General features: G+C 45.5%; 1 protein-coding gene across 1 annotated transcript in view; it reads right to left on the bottom strand.

Annotated features, from left to right (window-relative positions):
• LOC130298227 (zinc finger protein 271-like) overlaps window positions 1-18,686 on the bottom strand; it is a 54,203-nt gene that overhangs the window by 29,434 nt on the left and 6,083 nt on the right. The window contains 2 exon segments of the mRNA XM_056551146.1: window positions 15,420-15,441; window positions 16,825-18,201. Coding sequence (XP_056407121.1) covers window positions 15,420-15,441; window positions 16,825-18,201 — 1,399 coding nt within the window.

Genomic DNA, 18,686 nt, shown 5'->3' with positions numbered 1-18,686 from the left:
TCCCGTCTTGACGTCTATTTTCGGTCTCAGATCATAAAATCCATTTTTCTATATGAGAAGTCGTCAATATGTCAGCGTCCCCCGGGTTCAGTAAACATCGGTGTAATTCTTTTCCTTTTCTTTGTCCTCCCCGGGGTATAAAATCCCTAGAGATCTGATCACATCTGGTACAAGATCTCTTTACTTCACACTTTGCGCCATTATTACACGGATTGAAGACCCAGTTACACGCTCGTAAATTCCCATATATGTCGTGGATTGGAAGGAAAAAGGTTCTTAAATCTTATATTTACCAATAATATTTTATATTTTTACAGTCCGTCCCTATCATAGTACGGAATTGTTATTTCTCTTCTATCCGATGGTTATTTAGTAATTTTGTTATGATTCAGAAGAGACCACGTGTCCCGTATAGACGCTCACCCTGAAGACATTAGACGGCGGTTTTGTGTTTCCGGATTTACACACTTATTATAAAGCTTTTCCTTCGTCTGGATTATTAGAGCTCGTTCGCTCTTCTTTTTCTCATCCTCCCCTTTATATTCCTCCTCATGTGGATATGGAATTCTCCTCAGTCCGTCCTTCTATAGGGCCCATTTTGTGGCCCCCGCACTCCTCTTTGGCCTCTCTAGTTCTTTCCTCTTTTATATATAACTTTGTCGGTATTACGAGACTGCTCTACGACTGATTCTGATTTCCCTTCTCCCCTAACCCCACTTTCTTTACTCCCTATGGTTATTACTAAACACATTTTCCCTCTTCCCCTTTGTGGGAACGTTTACATTCTTTTACGTTACGAGATTTATATTCTTCTACTAAGACTTTGGCCATAGAGGAATCTCAGGCTTTCTGGGGTTTTATAAGTAAATGTATCTTTACTCTCCAATGTTTTAAGCGTTATACTAACATACGTCCCTGAAATTGGTTAGAGAGATTGTATTTATTTCCTAAATAATAATAATATCTAAGCTTTATTCTTATCTGATTTCTTCTGCTCCTAATAGTAACCAAAATGCATCTTATATGAGAAGAGGAGCTGAATATCCAACTCTCTGAAGAACAGAGCGGATTTATCTCTAGCGCTCACGTGGCTCCTCCCCCTGTATTCGTATACAGGAGAGTTTATATAAGTTATATTGTCGGGGGTATGGGACTCCTCCTCTCCTTTTGTCACATGGTATTCCAGAATCTTCTCAGTGCGATGTCACAGGGGGAGGGGGGGGGGGGCGTGTCTGTGAAGTCATGATCACAGCCTCCAGTTCCAAGATTTCTGGACAAAATGTACAGAACACTGGAGTACCCCTTTAATCTCACACCTACTATTGGTGACTAGACGTCTTATTCCGATATACTAGAGATCTTCTACCCCCTCCAGTCATTTCCCAGCGGTGCAAAAAAAAGTTCCCAGTTATTCAAAATTGAGAAACCTGTTTCATGGCAAAATGTCTTGAACAATTCCTTGGAGACTTGTTCTCTTTAGATTACTTTTAGAACCTTTTCATTAACACCTTAAGGACCAAGGGTGTACCTGTGTACCTATGACCCCGTGTCATAGCCGGGTGGTCCTGTGGCTAATGCCGGACATAACCGACCGTGGTTATGCCCGGCATTAACCCCTTAGACGCGGCGATCAACTAAACCGTTCCTGGCAGCTCCTGAGAGGGATGGGAGAGGGTGCCTACCTGCCTCCATCTTTGTCCGATCAGCAAAGCATTGAACCGTATATGAAATCAGTAGATTGTATGTACAGTAATAGTCGCCTATGGGGACTAAATAATGGTGCAAAAATAGTTTAAAAAAATTACAAAGTTGATAAGTGATTTAACCCCTTAAGGACGCAGCCCTTTTTCACCTTAAGGTCTGAGCCCTTTTTCGCAATTCTGACCACCGTCACTTAACACATTAATAACTCTAAAACGCTTTTACCGAATATTCTGATTCTGAGAGAGTTTTTTCGTGACATATTCTACTTTATTTTGGTGGTAAATTTCTTGCATCCTTTTTTGGTGAAAAATCCCAAAATTTCATGAAAATTTAGCATTTTTCTAACTTTGAAACTCTCTGCTTGTAAGGAAAATGGATATTCCAAATAAATTTAATTTTTATTCACAAATACAATATGTCTACTATATGTTGGCATCATAAAATGGACATATTTTTACTTTTTGAAAAAATTAGAGGGCTTCAAAGTAGAGCAGCAATTTTCAAAAATGTCATGAAAATTGCAAAATCTGAAGGTACAGATGTTACAGAACTACAACTCCCAGCATGCCTAACAGTGGTCTCCAAACTGTGACCCTCCAGATGTTGCAAAACTACAACTCCCAGCATGCCCAGACAGCCTTTGGCTGTCTGGGCATGCTGGGAGTTGCAGTTTGGCACCCACTAGGAAGGGCAGCAGTAAATATCGCTTACAGCCCCCTTCCTTCCTAAACCCCCACACACAAACGTTGTTTCCCTACCTGAGCCGTGATCTCCGCTGATGTCTCTGATGATCACATCTGGTCCTCAGGTAAAGGCCTCCATATTCTCCCCCAGTTCTGCCCGATATCCAGGGGTGGGCAGAATGAGGGGTTGCCATGGCAACCCACTGTCCTGCGCTGCCATTGGTCAGAATCAGTTCCGATCAGACCAGATCAGCCCGGAATAGCAGAAAATTGAATGTCTGAATTGACATGCGATTTTCTGCGATCGCCGACATGGGGGGGTCTCAGGACCCCCCTCGGCGATGTGCCGGGATGCCTGCTGAATGATTCTACAAGCATCCCGGTCCGGTCCCCAACCGGCTAGCGGCGGGGACCGTAATTCCCATGGGCGTATGCATACTCCCTACGTCCTTAAGGACTCGGGATGCAGGGCGTATGCATACGCCCCACGTCCTGAAGAGGTTAACCCCTTCCCTAATAAAAGTTGGAATCACCCCCCTTTTCCCATAAAAAAAAATATAAACATAAATAAATATGTGGTATTGCTGCATGCGTAAATGTCTGAACTATAAAAAATATCATGTTAATTAAACCACGTGGTCAATGGTGTTTAAAAAAAAATCCAAAGTCCAGAATTGTGTATTTTTGGTCATTTTGTATACCCTAAAATGTATAAAACAGCGATCAAAAAGTCCCATCAAAAATGGTGGCACAAAAAACAAGCCCTCATATGAGTCTATAGGTGCAAAATTGAAAGCGTTATGATTTTTAGAAGGTAAGAAGTGCAAAAATGAAAAATGGCCTGGTCCTTAAGGGGTTAAATCATTTATTATTATAAATAAGTTTTATGCTAGATGTCGGGTTGATCTATTTCTATCTTTCTTTTTTTTCTAAAGATTTTTTGTTTGCAATTTATGTATTATTGGGGCAATATGAATATTATTGTGGTGAAACGATGATTTGATACTTTTTTTTTTCTTTTGTTAACAATAAAAGAGACATTGGGGAAAAAAAATAAAGTTTTTCTTTTATAACGTAGTCACCGATCCAGCGATGTCATCTCTATAATTTTACATGGGAGGAAAAGAGTCTCATATATGGCTACAAGGTAACAGGACATGAGCAGATTAGACATATAAAATCACTTCTATCTTCTATCTTCTAGGACATTCTGATCCTATAGGTGTTAGATTAGTGGGGTCTCCTACTCTACACAGGGTCCTTCCTTAGGTTATAGAGGGAAGAACAAGTTGTATTCGGCTGAAGTGCGGAGAAGAATTAACCAGGTGGCTCTATGGTTGGTTCCCAGATCTCTGAGGGGCTGAAGCCAGCTGTGCGCTCTCCGTTCAAGGAAAGGACTTGTTAGACGTCCTTTAAAGGGGTACTCCACCCCTAGACATCTTATCTTCTATCCAAAGGATCGGGGCTAAGATGATTGATCGCGGGGATCCTGCAGCTGTGATCTCCGTGATTTCTGAGCAACACCTGACATTAGTTTTGAACACTGGGTGCGGGCGGCAGGGGTCGTGATGTCATGTATGGGAGGGAGGTGTGGCGGCCGTACTCCCATAGACTTGCATTGAGGGGTCATGAGGTGACTACACAACCCCCGCCACCCGCTCCAAGCAGTTGGAACAAAATCTTCTGAATGCTGGGGCAGCGGAGTACCTCTTTAAAGCTCATGGCGCCTGAACAACATGGCTGGATAAGACATATTCTCTCACATTTCCATCCATAGGTCATGTTCTCGATTAAAGGGGTACTCCGGTATCGCAGTTTTATGGTTCTCTAGCATGCTTGTAGTGAGTTTAGCACTTTTGTAAATCACATGTTATACATCTGTCCACAGCACGTATGTTTTTTACTGACCTCTTTTCTATGACGGAGGTCAAATAGTTTTTCTGGTTGCCTTTGACTGTCGTCCACACCTGCGGCCATGTTTATTCACTGTTGTGGACAAGACGTCAGCGCTGTAGGCGTTGCTGTTTTTTTTTCTCCTGCAATGGTTTTGCCCCTCTTCCACATCCCTGTAATGAATACTAATTGAATTGTTGCGGGAGGATGGATGTCTCCTCCCGCTGTCAGCCAGCCCTGCGCCCGGCTCACAATGTACTGAATACCCTGTACCAGCGCTGCGGCTGACATGTAACCCCTTCCCCGCCATGGGGACCGTGCGCCCGCGGGGGAATCAGGGGAATCGCTTATCATGATTCCTCCCGCAGACGCACTGTCCCCATGGCGGGGAAATTAGTAACATGTCAGCCGCAGCGCTATCAGGATTCCCCCCACAGACGCACTGTCCCCATGCCGGGGAATTAGTAACATGTCAGCCGCAGCACTATCATGATCCGAAAAATTACTAAAGCCCGGGGCAAAGAAAGCCCAGGGCACAAGATCCCTATTGCAGGGAGACTTCCCTAAAACTTAACTTTTAATGGTGCTCTGATAAAATATTTGTGACCAAAACGTTAAAAACGTTCACCAGTGAAATTGGAGGTTCCAGCATCAATTTCTTGGACCTACAATGCGGAAATACGGCGCACGGAGTTGACAGGTAAGGCAGCAACCTAGTGATTGGACAATCCAGGACAGGCAAACCGAAATGGATTTTTGTGATTGGTTCCCTAACATCAAGCACTCAGGATAGGTTGATACACCTGTCGCTGAGTGATGACAGCACAAACAGACCATATATAAGGAAGTACTTGACACGTGGGAAGGTGTTTGCCCATTGTTCCTCCTGAGGACGGTGCAGTAGCGCCGAAACTAGTAGAGGGGGGCAAATGTTAGTGTTTTAAATCTGTCTCGGTTCACTTAGATAAAAGGAAACTGTAGTTCCCTATACAATTAACCCAGTGAACTCACTCACAGTTATTAGATTACAGTGGACCTTGACATGAGTTTTTCACGTTTTGGTCACAAATATTTTATCAGAGCACCATTAAAAGTTAAGTTTTAGGGAAGTCTCCCTGCAATAGGGATCTTGTGCCCTGGGCTTTCTTTGCCCCGGGCTTTAGTAATTTTTCGTAGAAAGTGATCCCTGACTTCCTTTAGGGACCAGTTGTGTATAACTATCATGATCCTCCCCTGCGGGCGCACTGTCAGCTTCTCACCCCGCAGTCCCCACATCAGGGAATGAATTGTCATCCGCAGTGTGCTGTCCCCACATTAGGGAACTAATCATATGTGACGCTGCGCTGCTCTGCTTCCTGCCCCCATCTCCCCCCCCCCAAAGCGATGTCCCTGCGAGTGCTAACTGTGAGCCGCAGCAGTGCTGTACATTCTCCCCACGTCAGGAAATGAATGATTTCTGAGCGCGGGCGCAGGGCTTCTGATCGGAGAACAGAAGCTGATCAGAAGCCCTGCGCCCGCGCTCACAAATCATTCATTCCCCGACGTGGGGAGAATGTACAGCGCTGCTGCGTCTCACAGTTAAAGGACATCTGTACTGATGAATTTTACATATACCTGTACCCAGGCTGCAAAAATAAACAAAATAAAGTTTGACTCACCTTCCTACTTTCCCCGTTGCTACGGTAACAACCTCACGGTCCTCTGCTGCGATCCTCATGCTGCTTCCTGCCGGCCGGCTCCTTACATGACAGTGCGCTCAGCCTATGACCGGCCGAGGCGGGACATCGCTGCGGCCGGTGATACGCTGACGGCTCTGTGACATTCCCCTCCCCAGGAAGCAGTGTGAGGATCGCAGCAGGGGACTGTGAGGCCCTTACCGTAGCAACGAGGGAACGTAGGATGGTGATTCAAATTATGATTAGTTCACGGATGTGGGGACAGCGCACTGCGGATGACAATTCATTCCCTAACATGGGAAGAATGTGCAGGCTGCGGCTCACAGTTAACACTTTCCCTGATGCGGGGACATTGCTTTTTTTTTTTGAGGGGGGGGGTAGAAGCAGAGCAGCGCCCGCGGGTCACATATGATCAGCCCCCCCCCCCCCCCCACTGACAATTCATTAATTCCCTGATGTGGGGACTGTGGGGTGAGAAGCTGAGGGTGGGATGAGTATACTAATGAACAGGGCAGGGAAAGGGCTAAAGGGAAAAAAAATAAAGCCGGCCACAAACAGGGCTTGGCGGCAACGCAAAACAAGTTGGGCGGGGCACTGAAAGAGGAGACCGGCTAGTTTCTAAAACAAAGGCAAAACGGAAATAGATGCTACACTACATGGACACACTTGTGCAAAGAAAAGAAAGACAAACAAAGAGCGAGACTGAGACCAGAGATAAGAACAAAACTCACCTGCAAGGGTAAGTAGAAACTGAAAAAACACATTGGCCACCGGAGTACCCCTTTAACCTCTTAAGGATGGATATGCCCGTGGGAATTCCGGTCCCCGCTGCTAGCCAGGCGGGGACCGGTATGCCTGCTGAAATAATTCAGCAGGCATCCCGGCACATCACCGAGGGGGGTCCTGAGACCTCCCCATGTTGGCGATCGCAGGAAATCACATGTTAAGTCAGACATGCAATTTTATGCTATTCAGGGCTGATCGGGTCTCTGGTGACCCGATCGCCCAGAAAATAGGGATGATCGGAGCAGTCAGTGACAGCTCCGATCATCCTGAGGGATAGGAGCGAGGTTGCAGTGGTGCAACCTCCTCCTATCCCCTGCCATTAGTCAGAAATTAATTCTGACCAATGACAGCGCACAACAGGGGGTTGCCATGGAAAGCCCCCGCTCTGCCCACCCCTCGATGTCGGGCAGAACGGGGGGAGAAGATGGCGGCCGTTACCTGGAGAGAAGATGCCGTGGGGACCGCAGATCATCGCTGGAGACATCGTAGATCAGCGGCGCAGGTAGGGAGGCGGCGGTGGGGGGGTAGGAAGATGTCAGTAAAGCGATCTTTACTGATGCGCTTCTAGTGGTTGCCAAACTGCAACTCCCAGCATGCCCAGACAGCCAAAGGCTGTCTGGGCATGCTGGGTTTTGTAGTTTTGCAACATCTGGAGGGTCACAGTTTGGAGACCACTATTACAGTGGTGCCCAAATGGTAGCCCTCCAGATGTTTCCAAACTACAACTCTCAGCATGCCAAGACTACCCAGGCATGCTGGGAGTTGTAGTTCTGTAACATCTGTCACTTCAGATTTTGCAATTTTCATGAAAATTTAGAAAATTGTAGAATTTAGAATAATCGGTAAAAGCATCTTAGAGTTATTAATGCTTAAAGTGACAGTGGTCAGAATTACAAAAAAGGGCTCAGTCCTTAAGGTGAAAAAGGGCTCAGTCCTAAAGGGGTTAATGTTCTCACCTATCTAACTGGAGAAATTCAGTGTAAACATTGTATGACTAAGAGCGGCGACGCCTGAAACGCGTCATGGTGTTCACCTTCTTGTGACTTTTCTCCAATAAACAGGACTCTGCATTGTCCACGCTGGTTATTTTTCCTGCTCATATGGACTTTGGTGCCGCCATACACCTGCCGTGCTGTGGAGGGGACTTACCTGCGGGGAGCTGCCTATACACTTTACCTCTTTATAAATATACTATTCATTTTGTATATACTTTTATAATATTTTTTCTATATATTTGTAACTGTATAAACAAGGCGCTCAACATCACGCTGTATTGTGAAAGCATTAATGCCTTCAATGGTATTGATCGTCCACCATGCGAGGCCATAAAACTTACCTTCTCCATTTGGATGTAAGACCAGCGTGTTCCTCCATTAGGTGTCGCACCGTGACATTTTATACACATTTATGGCTCATAATGGGACGTATAATATATGGATTTTATATTCTGTCACCATATTGTAAAACCCCTTATGTGTAGATTATAGTTTTATGTCCCCATTACCCTTTGTATATGAACGTGGGGTGCCTCCAGCTGTTTCCAGAGGCATCCGTCTCCATTTTTTGGCTATTTCTCATTTCTTGTAAATCCTTCTGACATAATGTAAAGGTTTTTGATATATATATTGTTTATATTTGCATATTTAGGAGGATATCAATTCTATAGATTTTTATATACATTTCACCTCCGATCAGGTGACTCTAGTGACCCGGTAGGGATTCGTTCACCGCTTATAATAAGGATGTAACTGTGAGTACTCCTATATCTATTTACCTGATGAAGAACCCGGTTCGGGTTAGAAACTTAAAGGGGTACTCCACCCCTAGACATCTTATCCTTTATCCAAAGAATAGGGGAATGAGATATCTGACCCCCGCAGCTGGGACCCCCGTGATCTCTGTGCAGCACCTGTCATTCGTTTAGAACGCTGAGTGCGGGCTGCAGGGGTTGTGATGTTATGGCCACGCCCCTTATGATGTCACACCATGCCCCCTCATAGACTTGCATTGAGGGGGCGTGGTGTGATGTCACGACCCCCGCACCCAGAGTTCAGAACAAAATGCTCCGAACGCTGGGGCAGTGGAGTACTCCTTTAATGTTACTTGTATGGAATAAACGACACCGTTCTGTTATTAGGATCTATGGTCAGATTCTTCTTCCATAACTAGTCTCAGTACTAGCACCAGCGGGTATCCTCCATTTTACCGCTGTGGATCGTGTGTGATCCTCTTCAAGTACATTCATCCCACCGAGGATCCTGCCAGACCTGGAGAGGATGCCGCGGCTGCTGACGGCCATCTTGGATTCCAATTAGGAGTCTAGGTGCCAGTGCTGGTGTTGTGTCCTCAGCACAACATCTTCCGGTATGCCTTCTACCACCTACCTGCTAGGGTTTACCGGAACGTTACTACACCAGGAGTGCATCTTTTATTCTCGTCTAAGGAGATGATGGAGGCGCCGATGCTGCCAACCGAGGTGGAGAAGTTAAAGCCCAGACAGGGGCAGATGCTGAGCAGCAAGAGGATAGGATCTTACTGACAAAGCAGTTTAACCGCTTGAGGACTTTTTTTTCCCATTTTTGCACTTTTGTTTTTTTCCTCACCTTCTAAAAATCATAACGCTTTCAGTTTTCCACCTACAGGCCTATATGAGGCTTGTTTTATGCGCTAAATCACATTTATTAACTTATTTTTTCACACTTTTTTTGTCTATTACATGCAATTATTGGATTGCATACGCTGTTCTGTGCCATAGCATAGCATTGATCAGTGTTATCGGTGCTCTGCTCCTCTAGTTTGGATCTCAGGCATGGAGCAGCAGAGCGACAATCGGATGGTGGGAAGTAAGGTAAGTAGCCTCCCGCTGTCCTCTCAGCTGTTCAGGACACCACGATTTCACCACGGCGGTCCCGAACAGCTGACTGAGCTAACCGGCAACTGTTTCTCCTGTTTTAGAGGCCGCGATCAACTTTGATTGCGGCGTCTAAAGGGATAATACCGGATATCAGCCCGATCAGCAATGTCCGCGGGTCCTGGTTGTAGATAGCAACCGGGACCCACCGGGTATGAAGCGTGCTCAGCCCCTGAGCACGCTTCGCATAACAGGAGCCAGCACAGAACGTAAATATATAAGTCATGCGTCATTAAGGGGTTAAATTGGAAAAGGGGGGTGATTCAAACTTTTAGCATGGAAGGGGTTAATTCACATTTATTAACTTGTTTTCTTACACCCTTTTTTAGTCCCTGTCGGGGACTATAACATGCAATCCTCTGATTGTATACACTGTTCTGTGCCATAGCATAGCATTGATCAGTGTTATCTGCGCTGAAGCTGACTGGAGCATCAAGGAAGAGACTGGACGGCAAGGAGGCAGGTAAGGGCCCTCTCGCCGTCCTCTCAGCTAATTGTTACACCACGGTGGTCCGGATCAGCTCCACTGAGCTGCCAAGAAAGCTTTTCTTTTATTTTAGACGCCGCAATCAACTTTGATTGCGGCATCTAATGGGTTAATAACGGGAATCACCGCGATCAATGATGTCCGGCATTAGACATGGTTCCCAGCCAGCTTGTGACCCCGCGTAATAGCAGGGGAGCAGGGACAAAGCATACATGTACACCCTGCGTCCTTAAGGGGTTTAGAAGCTTTTAATATGCCGAGGGCCCAGGACAAGTCTGTTTCTCTATTACAGGTAAGAAAAGCACAATGGACCTGATGTGGTTGACGCAACCATCTTAAAAAGGTCTCCAGAGGCAGCGAGGAGGGCAAGTGGATAAAGCAACGAGCTGCCCTGAATGATACCGGTCTGTATAAAAACAACAAGGATAAAATCTGTCTACCAAAGGTTCTGTGCCCAATGATGTCCCCGGAGACTCATAGAGTCACCCACAACTAGAAAATGACTATAATATCACTGGTGAGTGATCACTGGATAGCCCCAGGATTTACCACAGTGGTCACCAGGTAAACACCGGCCGGCATGACCTGTGCCAGACCTAATGTAGGAAAGCGGGCAGGTGCCTCCTAAACGTGGCGGATTTACTCATTTTAGCAGCTGAAGATAGACTATACAGTTGTCTCAACATACAATAGTTTCATCATACAATGGTCTTTTCTGGACCATTGGAACTTGAAACCAGACACAACATACAATGTACAAACAGTCCAGATCTGTGACACGTGTCCATGGCTGCAAGAACCGACCAATCAGAATGGCCATTCACTGGTAAAACCCCTTTATTACTGAAGTGTATGCACTGAATTCCTGTCTGGTAGCACCCCCTACAGTACAGGGAGGTATTACATGTTCTGTACTACTCTTACCTGTGCCAGGGTTAGCTGCTCCAGGTGGGGGCAGCTCTATTTTACATTTTTTTGGGACACTGTGTGTACTGTACAGGACCCTGAAGAAGCTCCTGTCCTCTACATAGACAGTGATTACAGCTCCCAGCAGATCTCTATTACTTTTATATGGAAGGATTTGCTTTATCTATATTAGTATCTACTTATCTTTCTTTAATCTTCACTTTTTCCTATTTTTGCATGACATTTTTGGTGGCTTCAGAACCAATTACCAGGTTTCCATAGAGTTACAGTCCAAACATACAATGGTCGTCCTGGAACCAATTACTTTTGTAACTTGAGGGACCACTGTGTCCAACTCCCCTTGTGAGGAGGGTATGAATACATTTTGGTGTGTGTGGATCTCTTTTCAGGTTGGCTTAAAGGGGTAGTCCAGTGGTGAAAAACTTATCCCCTATCCTAAGGATACGGGATAAGTTTGAGATCGCGGGGGGTCCGACCGCTGGGGCCCCCTGCGATCTCTCTGTACGGGGCCCCGGCTCTCCGCCCAGATAGCGGGTGTCGACCCCGGCACGAAGCGGCGGCCGACACGCCCCCTCAATACATCTCAATGGCAGAGCCGGAGATTGCCGAAGGCAGCGCTTCGGCTCTGCCATAGAGTTGTATTGAGGGGACGTGTCGGCCGCCGACTCGTGCGGAGGTCGACACGCCCCCTTCCCGTGGGCTGTCGGGGCTCCGTACAGGAGATCACAGGGGGCCCCAGCGGTCGGACCCCCCCCAATCTGCAACCTGTCCCCTATCCTTAGGATAGGGGATAAGTTGCTCACCACTGAGTCACCACTGGACTACTCCTTTAAGGCCCATCTGGGTCGAAATTCTAATGCAAAGGTGACAGCATGGAAAAATTTGGTAATTAGGGCAAATTGGTTTTATTGAAAGACAAAAGACCATCGGCATTACAAGCTAGTAAGACCGGCAAAAATACAGGAACATACAAGGGCAGCAGTCAGGGTGAGGGAGACATCACATACAGTCAGGATCGAGCTGATAAAAGGAACAATAACACAGAACACGCACCCTGAGGTGCCAGAAAACAGAAAAGTAGTCCCAATTGCCCCCCCCCCCCCCCACCTCTTACGCCTGCACTGATTAAGCATTATTTAGAAATGAATTTAAAAGAAAAAGCAAGTAATAAAAAGGGAATGGGAATGCTGCCGCCGAACGAACTGCCTCATTTCAGCACAATCACATAAGACAGGAACATATCTAGGAACCAACATTCACCATATGTGGATCAGATAAACCACGCACTGACTCTGGGGAGTCAGGGGGGAGGAACACCAGGCGCCCCACACTCCCTCAAATTTAGCATTTCCTGTTTTATACACCATCTTAGAGAATGGGATAATAGAATTTACCAGCTTCTTTCATTTGCCGAGTGTCACGATGCCGGCTGGCAGGAGGTGGATCCTCTGTGCCAGAGAGGGATAGCGAGGACCGTGCTAGTGGACCGGTTCTAAGACACTACTGGTTTTCACCAGAGCCCGCCGCAAAGCGGGATGGTCTTGCTGCGGCGGTAGTGACCAGGTCGTATCCACTAGCAACGGCTCACCTCTCTGGCTGCTGAAGAAAGGCGAGGTACAAGGGAGTAGGCAGAAGCAAAGTCGGACGTAGCAGAAGGTCGGGGGCAGGCGGCAAGGTTCGTAGTCAGGGGAGATAGCAGAAGTTCTGGTACACAGGGTTTAAACACACAAAACGCTTTCACTAGGCACAAGGGCAACAAGATCCGGCAGGGAAGTGCAAGGGAGGAGGTTAGATATAGTCAGGGACCAGGTGGGAGCCAATTAAGCTAATTGGGCCAGGCACCAATCATTGGTGCACTGGCCCTTTAAGTCTCAGGGAGCTGGCGCGCGCGCGCGCCCTAGAGAGCGGAGCCGCGCGCGCCAGCACATGACAGCAGGGGACGGGAACGGGTAAGTGACCTGGGATGCGATTCGCGAGCGGGCGCGTCCCGCTGTGCGAATCGCATCCCCAACGGCCATGACAGAGCAGCGCTCCCGGTCAGCGGGACTGACCGGGGAGCTGCAGGGAGAAAGACGCCGTGAGCGCTCCGGGGAGGAGCGGGGACCCGGAGCGCTAGGCGTAACACCGAGCTTCCACATGTGATGCAAGTGTCCTATCCCTCTATATACTGAAGACATCGTCAGGCGGTGAGCTGACCCCAGATTGTTTCATAGATTTTCTATGTCTTTCTTTTGCAATATGTAAAAGAGTGCCCAACTCAATCCACATACAACAAAACCCCAGAAGGTGCCCGGATAACTCGGAATATATCAACAACTTTAGGGGAAAACCACTAAAGGGGTACCCTAAACTAAGAACCTTCCCTATAAAATGTAACTTTTATTGGTCACTATTATAATATCAAAAGAAATCAAAAACCAAATGAAATGTTCACCACTAGGTGTCAGAACCACACCACTGTTATAATTACAGCTCCAGTTTAGCTCCGTATCAGTGTGCTGGAAATATGATAAGCTCAGAAGGAATGTGCGCTTATTCTGTATGGCCGTTCAGGAGCTCTCAATATATTTAGTAATCAGAAGCTAAATGTAAGAGCTGCAATTAAAACTCCCATGTATCCAGTTCAATGATGTTTCGTCGGCTCCCCAGCTTTATCAAAGGACTGATAGCTAATGGCCTGACTCACTCCCACACCTTCAACATTGAGAAGATTCTCTAATACCATGTGACAAAAGGAGAGGAGGAGTCCCATACCCTCGACAACATATCTTATATGAACTTTCCTGTATACGAATACAGGGGGAGCAGCCACGTGAGCGCTAGAGATAAATCCGCTCTGTTCTTCAGAGAGTTGGATATTCAGCTCCTCTTCTCATATAAGATGCATTTTGGTTACTATTAGGAGCAGAAGAAATCAGATAAGAATAAAGCTTAGATATTATTATTATTTAGGAAATAAATACAATCTCTCTAACCAATTTCAGGGACGTATGTTAGTAGAACGCTGAAAACATTGGAGAGTAAAGAGAAATTTACTTATAAAACCCCAGAAAGCCTGAGATTCCTCTATGGCCAAAGTCTTAGTAGAAGAATATAAATCTCGTAACGTAAAAGAATGTAAACGTTCCCACAAAGGGGAAGAGGGAAAATGTGTTTAGTAATAACCATAGGGAGTAAAGAAAGTGGGGTTAGGGGGGAAGGGAAATCAGAATCAGTCGTAGAGCAGTCTCGTAATACCGACAAAGTTATATATAAAAGAGGAAAGAACTAGAGAGGCCAAGGAGGAGTGCGGGGGCCACAAAATGGGCCCTATAGAAGGAGGGACTGAGGAGAATTCCATATCCACATGAGGAGGAATATAAAGGGGAGGATGAGAAAAAGAAGAGCGAACGAGCTCTAATAATCCAGACGAAGGAAAAGCTTTATAATAAGTGTGTAAATCCGGAAACACAAAACCGCCGTCTAATGTCTTCAGGGTGAGCGTCTATACGGGACACGTGGTCTCTTCTGAATCATAACAAAATTACTAAATAACCATCGGATAGAAGAAAAATAACAATTCCGTACTATGATAGGGACGGACTGTAAAAATATAAAATATTATTGGTAAATATAAGATTTAAGAACCTTTTTCCTTCCAATCCACGACATATATGGGAATTTACGAGCGTGTAACTGGGTCTTCAATCCGTGTAATAATGGCGCAAAGTGTGAAGTAAAGAGATCTTGTACCAGATGTGATCAGATCTCTAGGGATTTTATACCCCGGGGAGGACAAAGAAAAGGAAAAGAATTACACCCATGTTTACTGAACCCGGGGGACGCTGACATATTGACGACTTCTCATATAGAAAAATGGATTTTATGATCTGAGACAGAAAATAGACGTCAAGACGGGAAACGCTGGTCTAGGGTTTGTGATAAATAAAAGTATCTGCAGCGTCTTATGTTCAGAAGAGACGATCTTCAAGGGAGACGCGCGGATCCTGTCTGATGCCTTGAATTAAAGTCTCTATAATCATAATGAGAAGGGGGCGGGGACAACACTGACGCGTTACATTCCCTATATACAACGTCAGGGACAATATTACATTTATTATAAGTCAAAAAAATAAAGGGAACACTTAAACAACACAATGTAACTCCAAGTCAATGACACTTCTGTGAAATCACACTGTCCACTCAGGAAGCAACACTGATTGACAATTAATTTCACATGCTGTTGTGCAAATGGAACAGACAACAGGTGGAAATTATAGGCAATTAGCACCCCCAATAAAGGAGTGGTTCTGCAGGTGGTGACCACAGACCACTTTTCAGTTCATATGCTTCCTGGCTGATGTTTTGGTCACTTTTGAATGCTGGCAGTGCTTTCTCTCTAGTGGTAGCATGAGACGGAGTCTACAACCCACACAAGTGGCTCAGGTATTGCAGCTCATCCAGGATGGCACATCATTGCGAACTGTAGCAAGAAGGTTTGCTGTGTCTGTCAGTGTAGTGTCCAGAGCATGGAGGCGCTACCAGGAGACAGGCCAGTACATCAGGAGATGTGGAGGAGGACGTAGGAGGGCAAAAACCCAGAAGCATGGCCGCTACCTCCGCCTTTGTGCAAGGAGGAGCAGGAGGAGCACTGCCAGAGCCCTGCAAAAAGACCTCCAGCAGGCCACAAATGTGCATGTGTCCACTCAATCGGTCAGAAACAGATACATAAGGGTGGTATGAGGGCCTGACGTCCACAGGTGGGGGTTATGCTTACAGCCCAACACCGTGCAGAATGTTTGGCATTTGCCAGAGAACAACAAGATTGGCAAATTCCCCACTGGTGCCCTGTGCTCTTCACAGATGAAAGCAGGTTCACACTGAGCACATGTGACAGACGTGGAGAATATTCTGCTGCCTGCAACATCCTCCAGCATGACCGGTTTGGCGGTGGGTCAGTAATGGTGTGGGGTGGCATTTCTTTGGTGGCCGCACAGCCCTCCATGTTCTTGCCAGAGGTAGCCTGACTGCCATTAGGTACCGAGATGAGATCCTCAGACCCCTTGTGAGACCATATGCTGGTGCGGTTGGGTTCCTCCTAATACAAGACAATGTTAGACCTCATGTGGCTGGAGTGTGTCAGCAGTTCCTACAAGAGAAAGGCATTGATGCTATGGACTGGCTGCCCGTTCCCCTGAATCCGATTGAGCAGTTGTGGGACGTCTCGCTCCATCCACCACAGACTGTCCAGGAGTGGGTGGATGCTTTAGTCCAGGTCTGGGAGGACATCTCTCAGGAGACCATCCTCCACCTCATCAGGAGCATGCCCAGGCGTTGTAGGGAGGTCATACGGGCACGTGGAGGCCACACACACTACTGAGCCTCATTGTGACTTGTATTAAGGACATTACATAAAGTTGGATCAGCCTGTAGTGGGGTTTTCCACTGTGATTTTGAGTGTGACTCCATATCCAGACCTCCATGGGTTGATACATTTGATTTCCATTGATATTTTTTGTGAGATTTTGTTGTCAGCACATTCAACGATGTAAAGACGAAAGTATTTCATACAATAAGTTCATTCATTCAGATCTAGGATGTGTTATCTTAGTGTTCCCTTTATTTTTTTGAGCAGTATAATATAGAGAACTTCTTTAAAATTGATATCAAGTTTGGAGATGAAGCATATATTGTATAAATATATATAAGTATGTATTATTGTCAACTATCCTATGTACATGGTTAATATATAGATGTGTTATTTGCATAATTTTTTGCTCTGCTTCATGTTCTCCCCTGTGTTAGAACATGAAAATGGCTTCTCTCCTGTGTGAGTTTTTCGATGTACAACAAGGTCTGATTTGCGAGTAAAACATTTGCCACATTCTGAACATAAAAATGGCTTATCCCCTGTGTGAGTTATTTGATGGTTAACAAGAATTGATTTCTGAGCAAAACATTTCCCACATTCTGCGCAAGAAAATGGCTTCTCTCCTGAGTGAGTTTTTCTATGTACAACAAGGTCTGATTTCTGAGCAAAACATTTCCCACATTCTGAACATGAAAATGGCTTTTCTCCTGTGTGAGTTCTTTGATGTAAAACAAGGTCTGATTTCTGAGTAAAACATTTCACACATTCTGAACATGGAAATGGCTTCTCCCCTGTGTGAATTCTTTGATGTTTAATAAGATCTGATTTCTGAGCAAAACATTTCCCACATTCTGAACATGAAAATGGCTTCTCTCCTGTGTGAGTTCTTTGATGTAAAACAAGGTCTGATTTCTGAGTAAAACATTTCACACATTCTGAACATGGAAATGGCTTCTCCCCTGTGTGAGTTCTTTGATGTTTAACAAGATCTGATTTCTGAGCAAAACATTTCCCACACTCTGAACATGAAAATGGCTTCTCTCCTGTGTGAGTTCTTTGATGTACAACAAGACCTGATTTATAATTAAAACATTTCCCACATTCTGAACATGAAAATGGCTTCTCTCCTGTGTGAGTTCTTTCATGTACAACAAGACATGATTTAAAAGCAAAACATTTTCCACATTCTGAACATGAAAATGGCTTCTCTCCTGTGTGATTTCTTTGATGTACAACAAGGTCTAATTTATAAGTAAAACATTTCCCACATTCTGAACATGAAAATGGCTTCTCTCCTGTGTGAGTTCTTTGATGTACAACAAGGTATGATTTCTGAGTAAAACATTTCCCACATTCTGAACATGGAAATGGCTTCTCTCCTGTGTGAGTTCTTTGATGGCGAACAAGACCTTGTTTCCCAGTAAAACATTTCTCACATTGTGGACATGAAAACGGCTTCTCTCCTTTGTAGCTTCTCTTATGTCTCACAAGATTTGATTTCTTGGTAAAACACTTTCCACATTCTGAACATGAATATGGCCTTTCCTTTGCACAATCTTTCTGATGTCCAACACCCCTTCTGTGACTTTTATTTTGCTGAACATCCTGTGATGAGTGAGAAGACAGGACCTGTATATAAGGATGAGATGACAGATCTTGGCTGTGAAGGGCTGAGGGTGTATCTGGGATAATGGAATGTTCTTCATATGTATCTTGTGTGATATCATCATCTGCTTTATAATCTGAAGATATAAGATTCTCCTCTGATCTCCTGCTACAAGAATCTGCAGAGAATAACACAGATTTTATTTTTGAGTATTAACCCCTAACAACCCAGGACATTTTTGCATTTCTAAGCAATAGCACTTTGTAAAGATTTACTGCAAAACTGAAGAAAGATAGTTGCTATGATAGCGGAGCAGCCATACAACAGTGGTGTCAAACTGTGGCCCTCCAGATGTTGCAAAACTTCAACTCCCAGCATGCCTGGACACCAAAGGTCCTCTAGAGGATGCACAATGTCCCCAAAGGTAAATCAAGGCTTCCCTCTGAAGTTTTGCAACATCTGGAGGGCCACAGGTTGACACCACTGCCTTACAAGGAGCAGGGACACCAGTCTTTGACAATCATGTGGACACAGCCTCAGGGAAAATCACTGCTATGGGGCCCGGTCAGGGAACAAATGACCGTGCCCCCCAATCCACATGACCCCGCAGGTTATAATGGAGCAGTCATCCAAACCGCCCCCTTTATAATCCTCATGCCAGCC

Source organism: Hyla sarda (assembly GCF_029499605.1).
Source record: "Hyla sarda isolate aHylSar1 chromosome 1 unlocalized genomic scaffold, aHylSar1.hap1 SUPER_1_unloc_5, whole genome shotgun sequence".
Taxonomy (NCBI): Eukaryota; Metazoa; Chordata; class Amphibia; order Anura; family Hylidae; genus Hyla; species Hyla sarda.
Note: the sequence above shows the minus strand (reverse complement) of the source record. Positions and strands in the feature narration are given on the sequence as shown.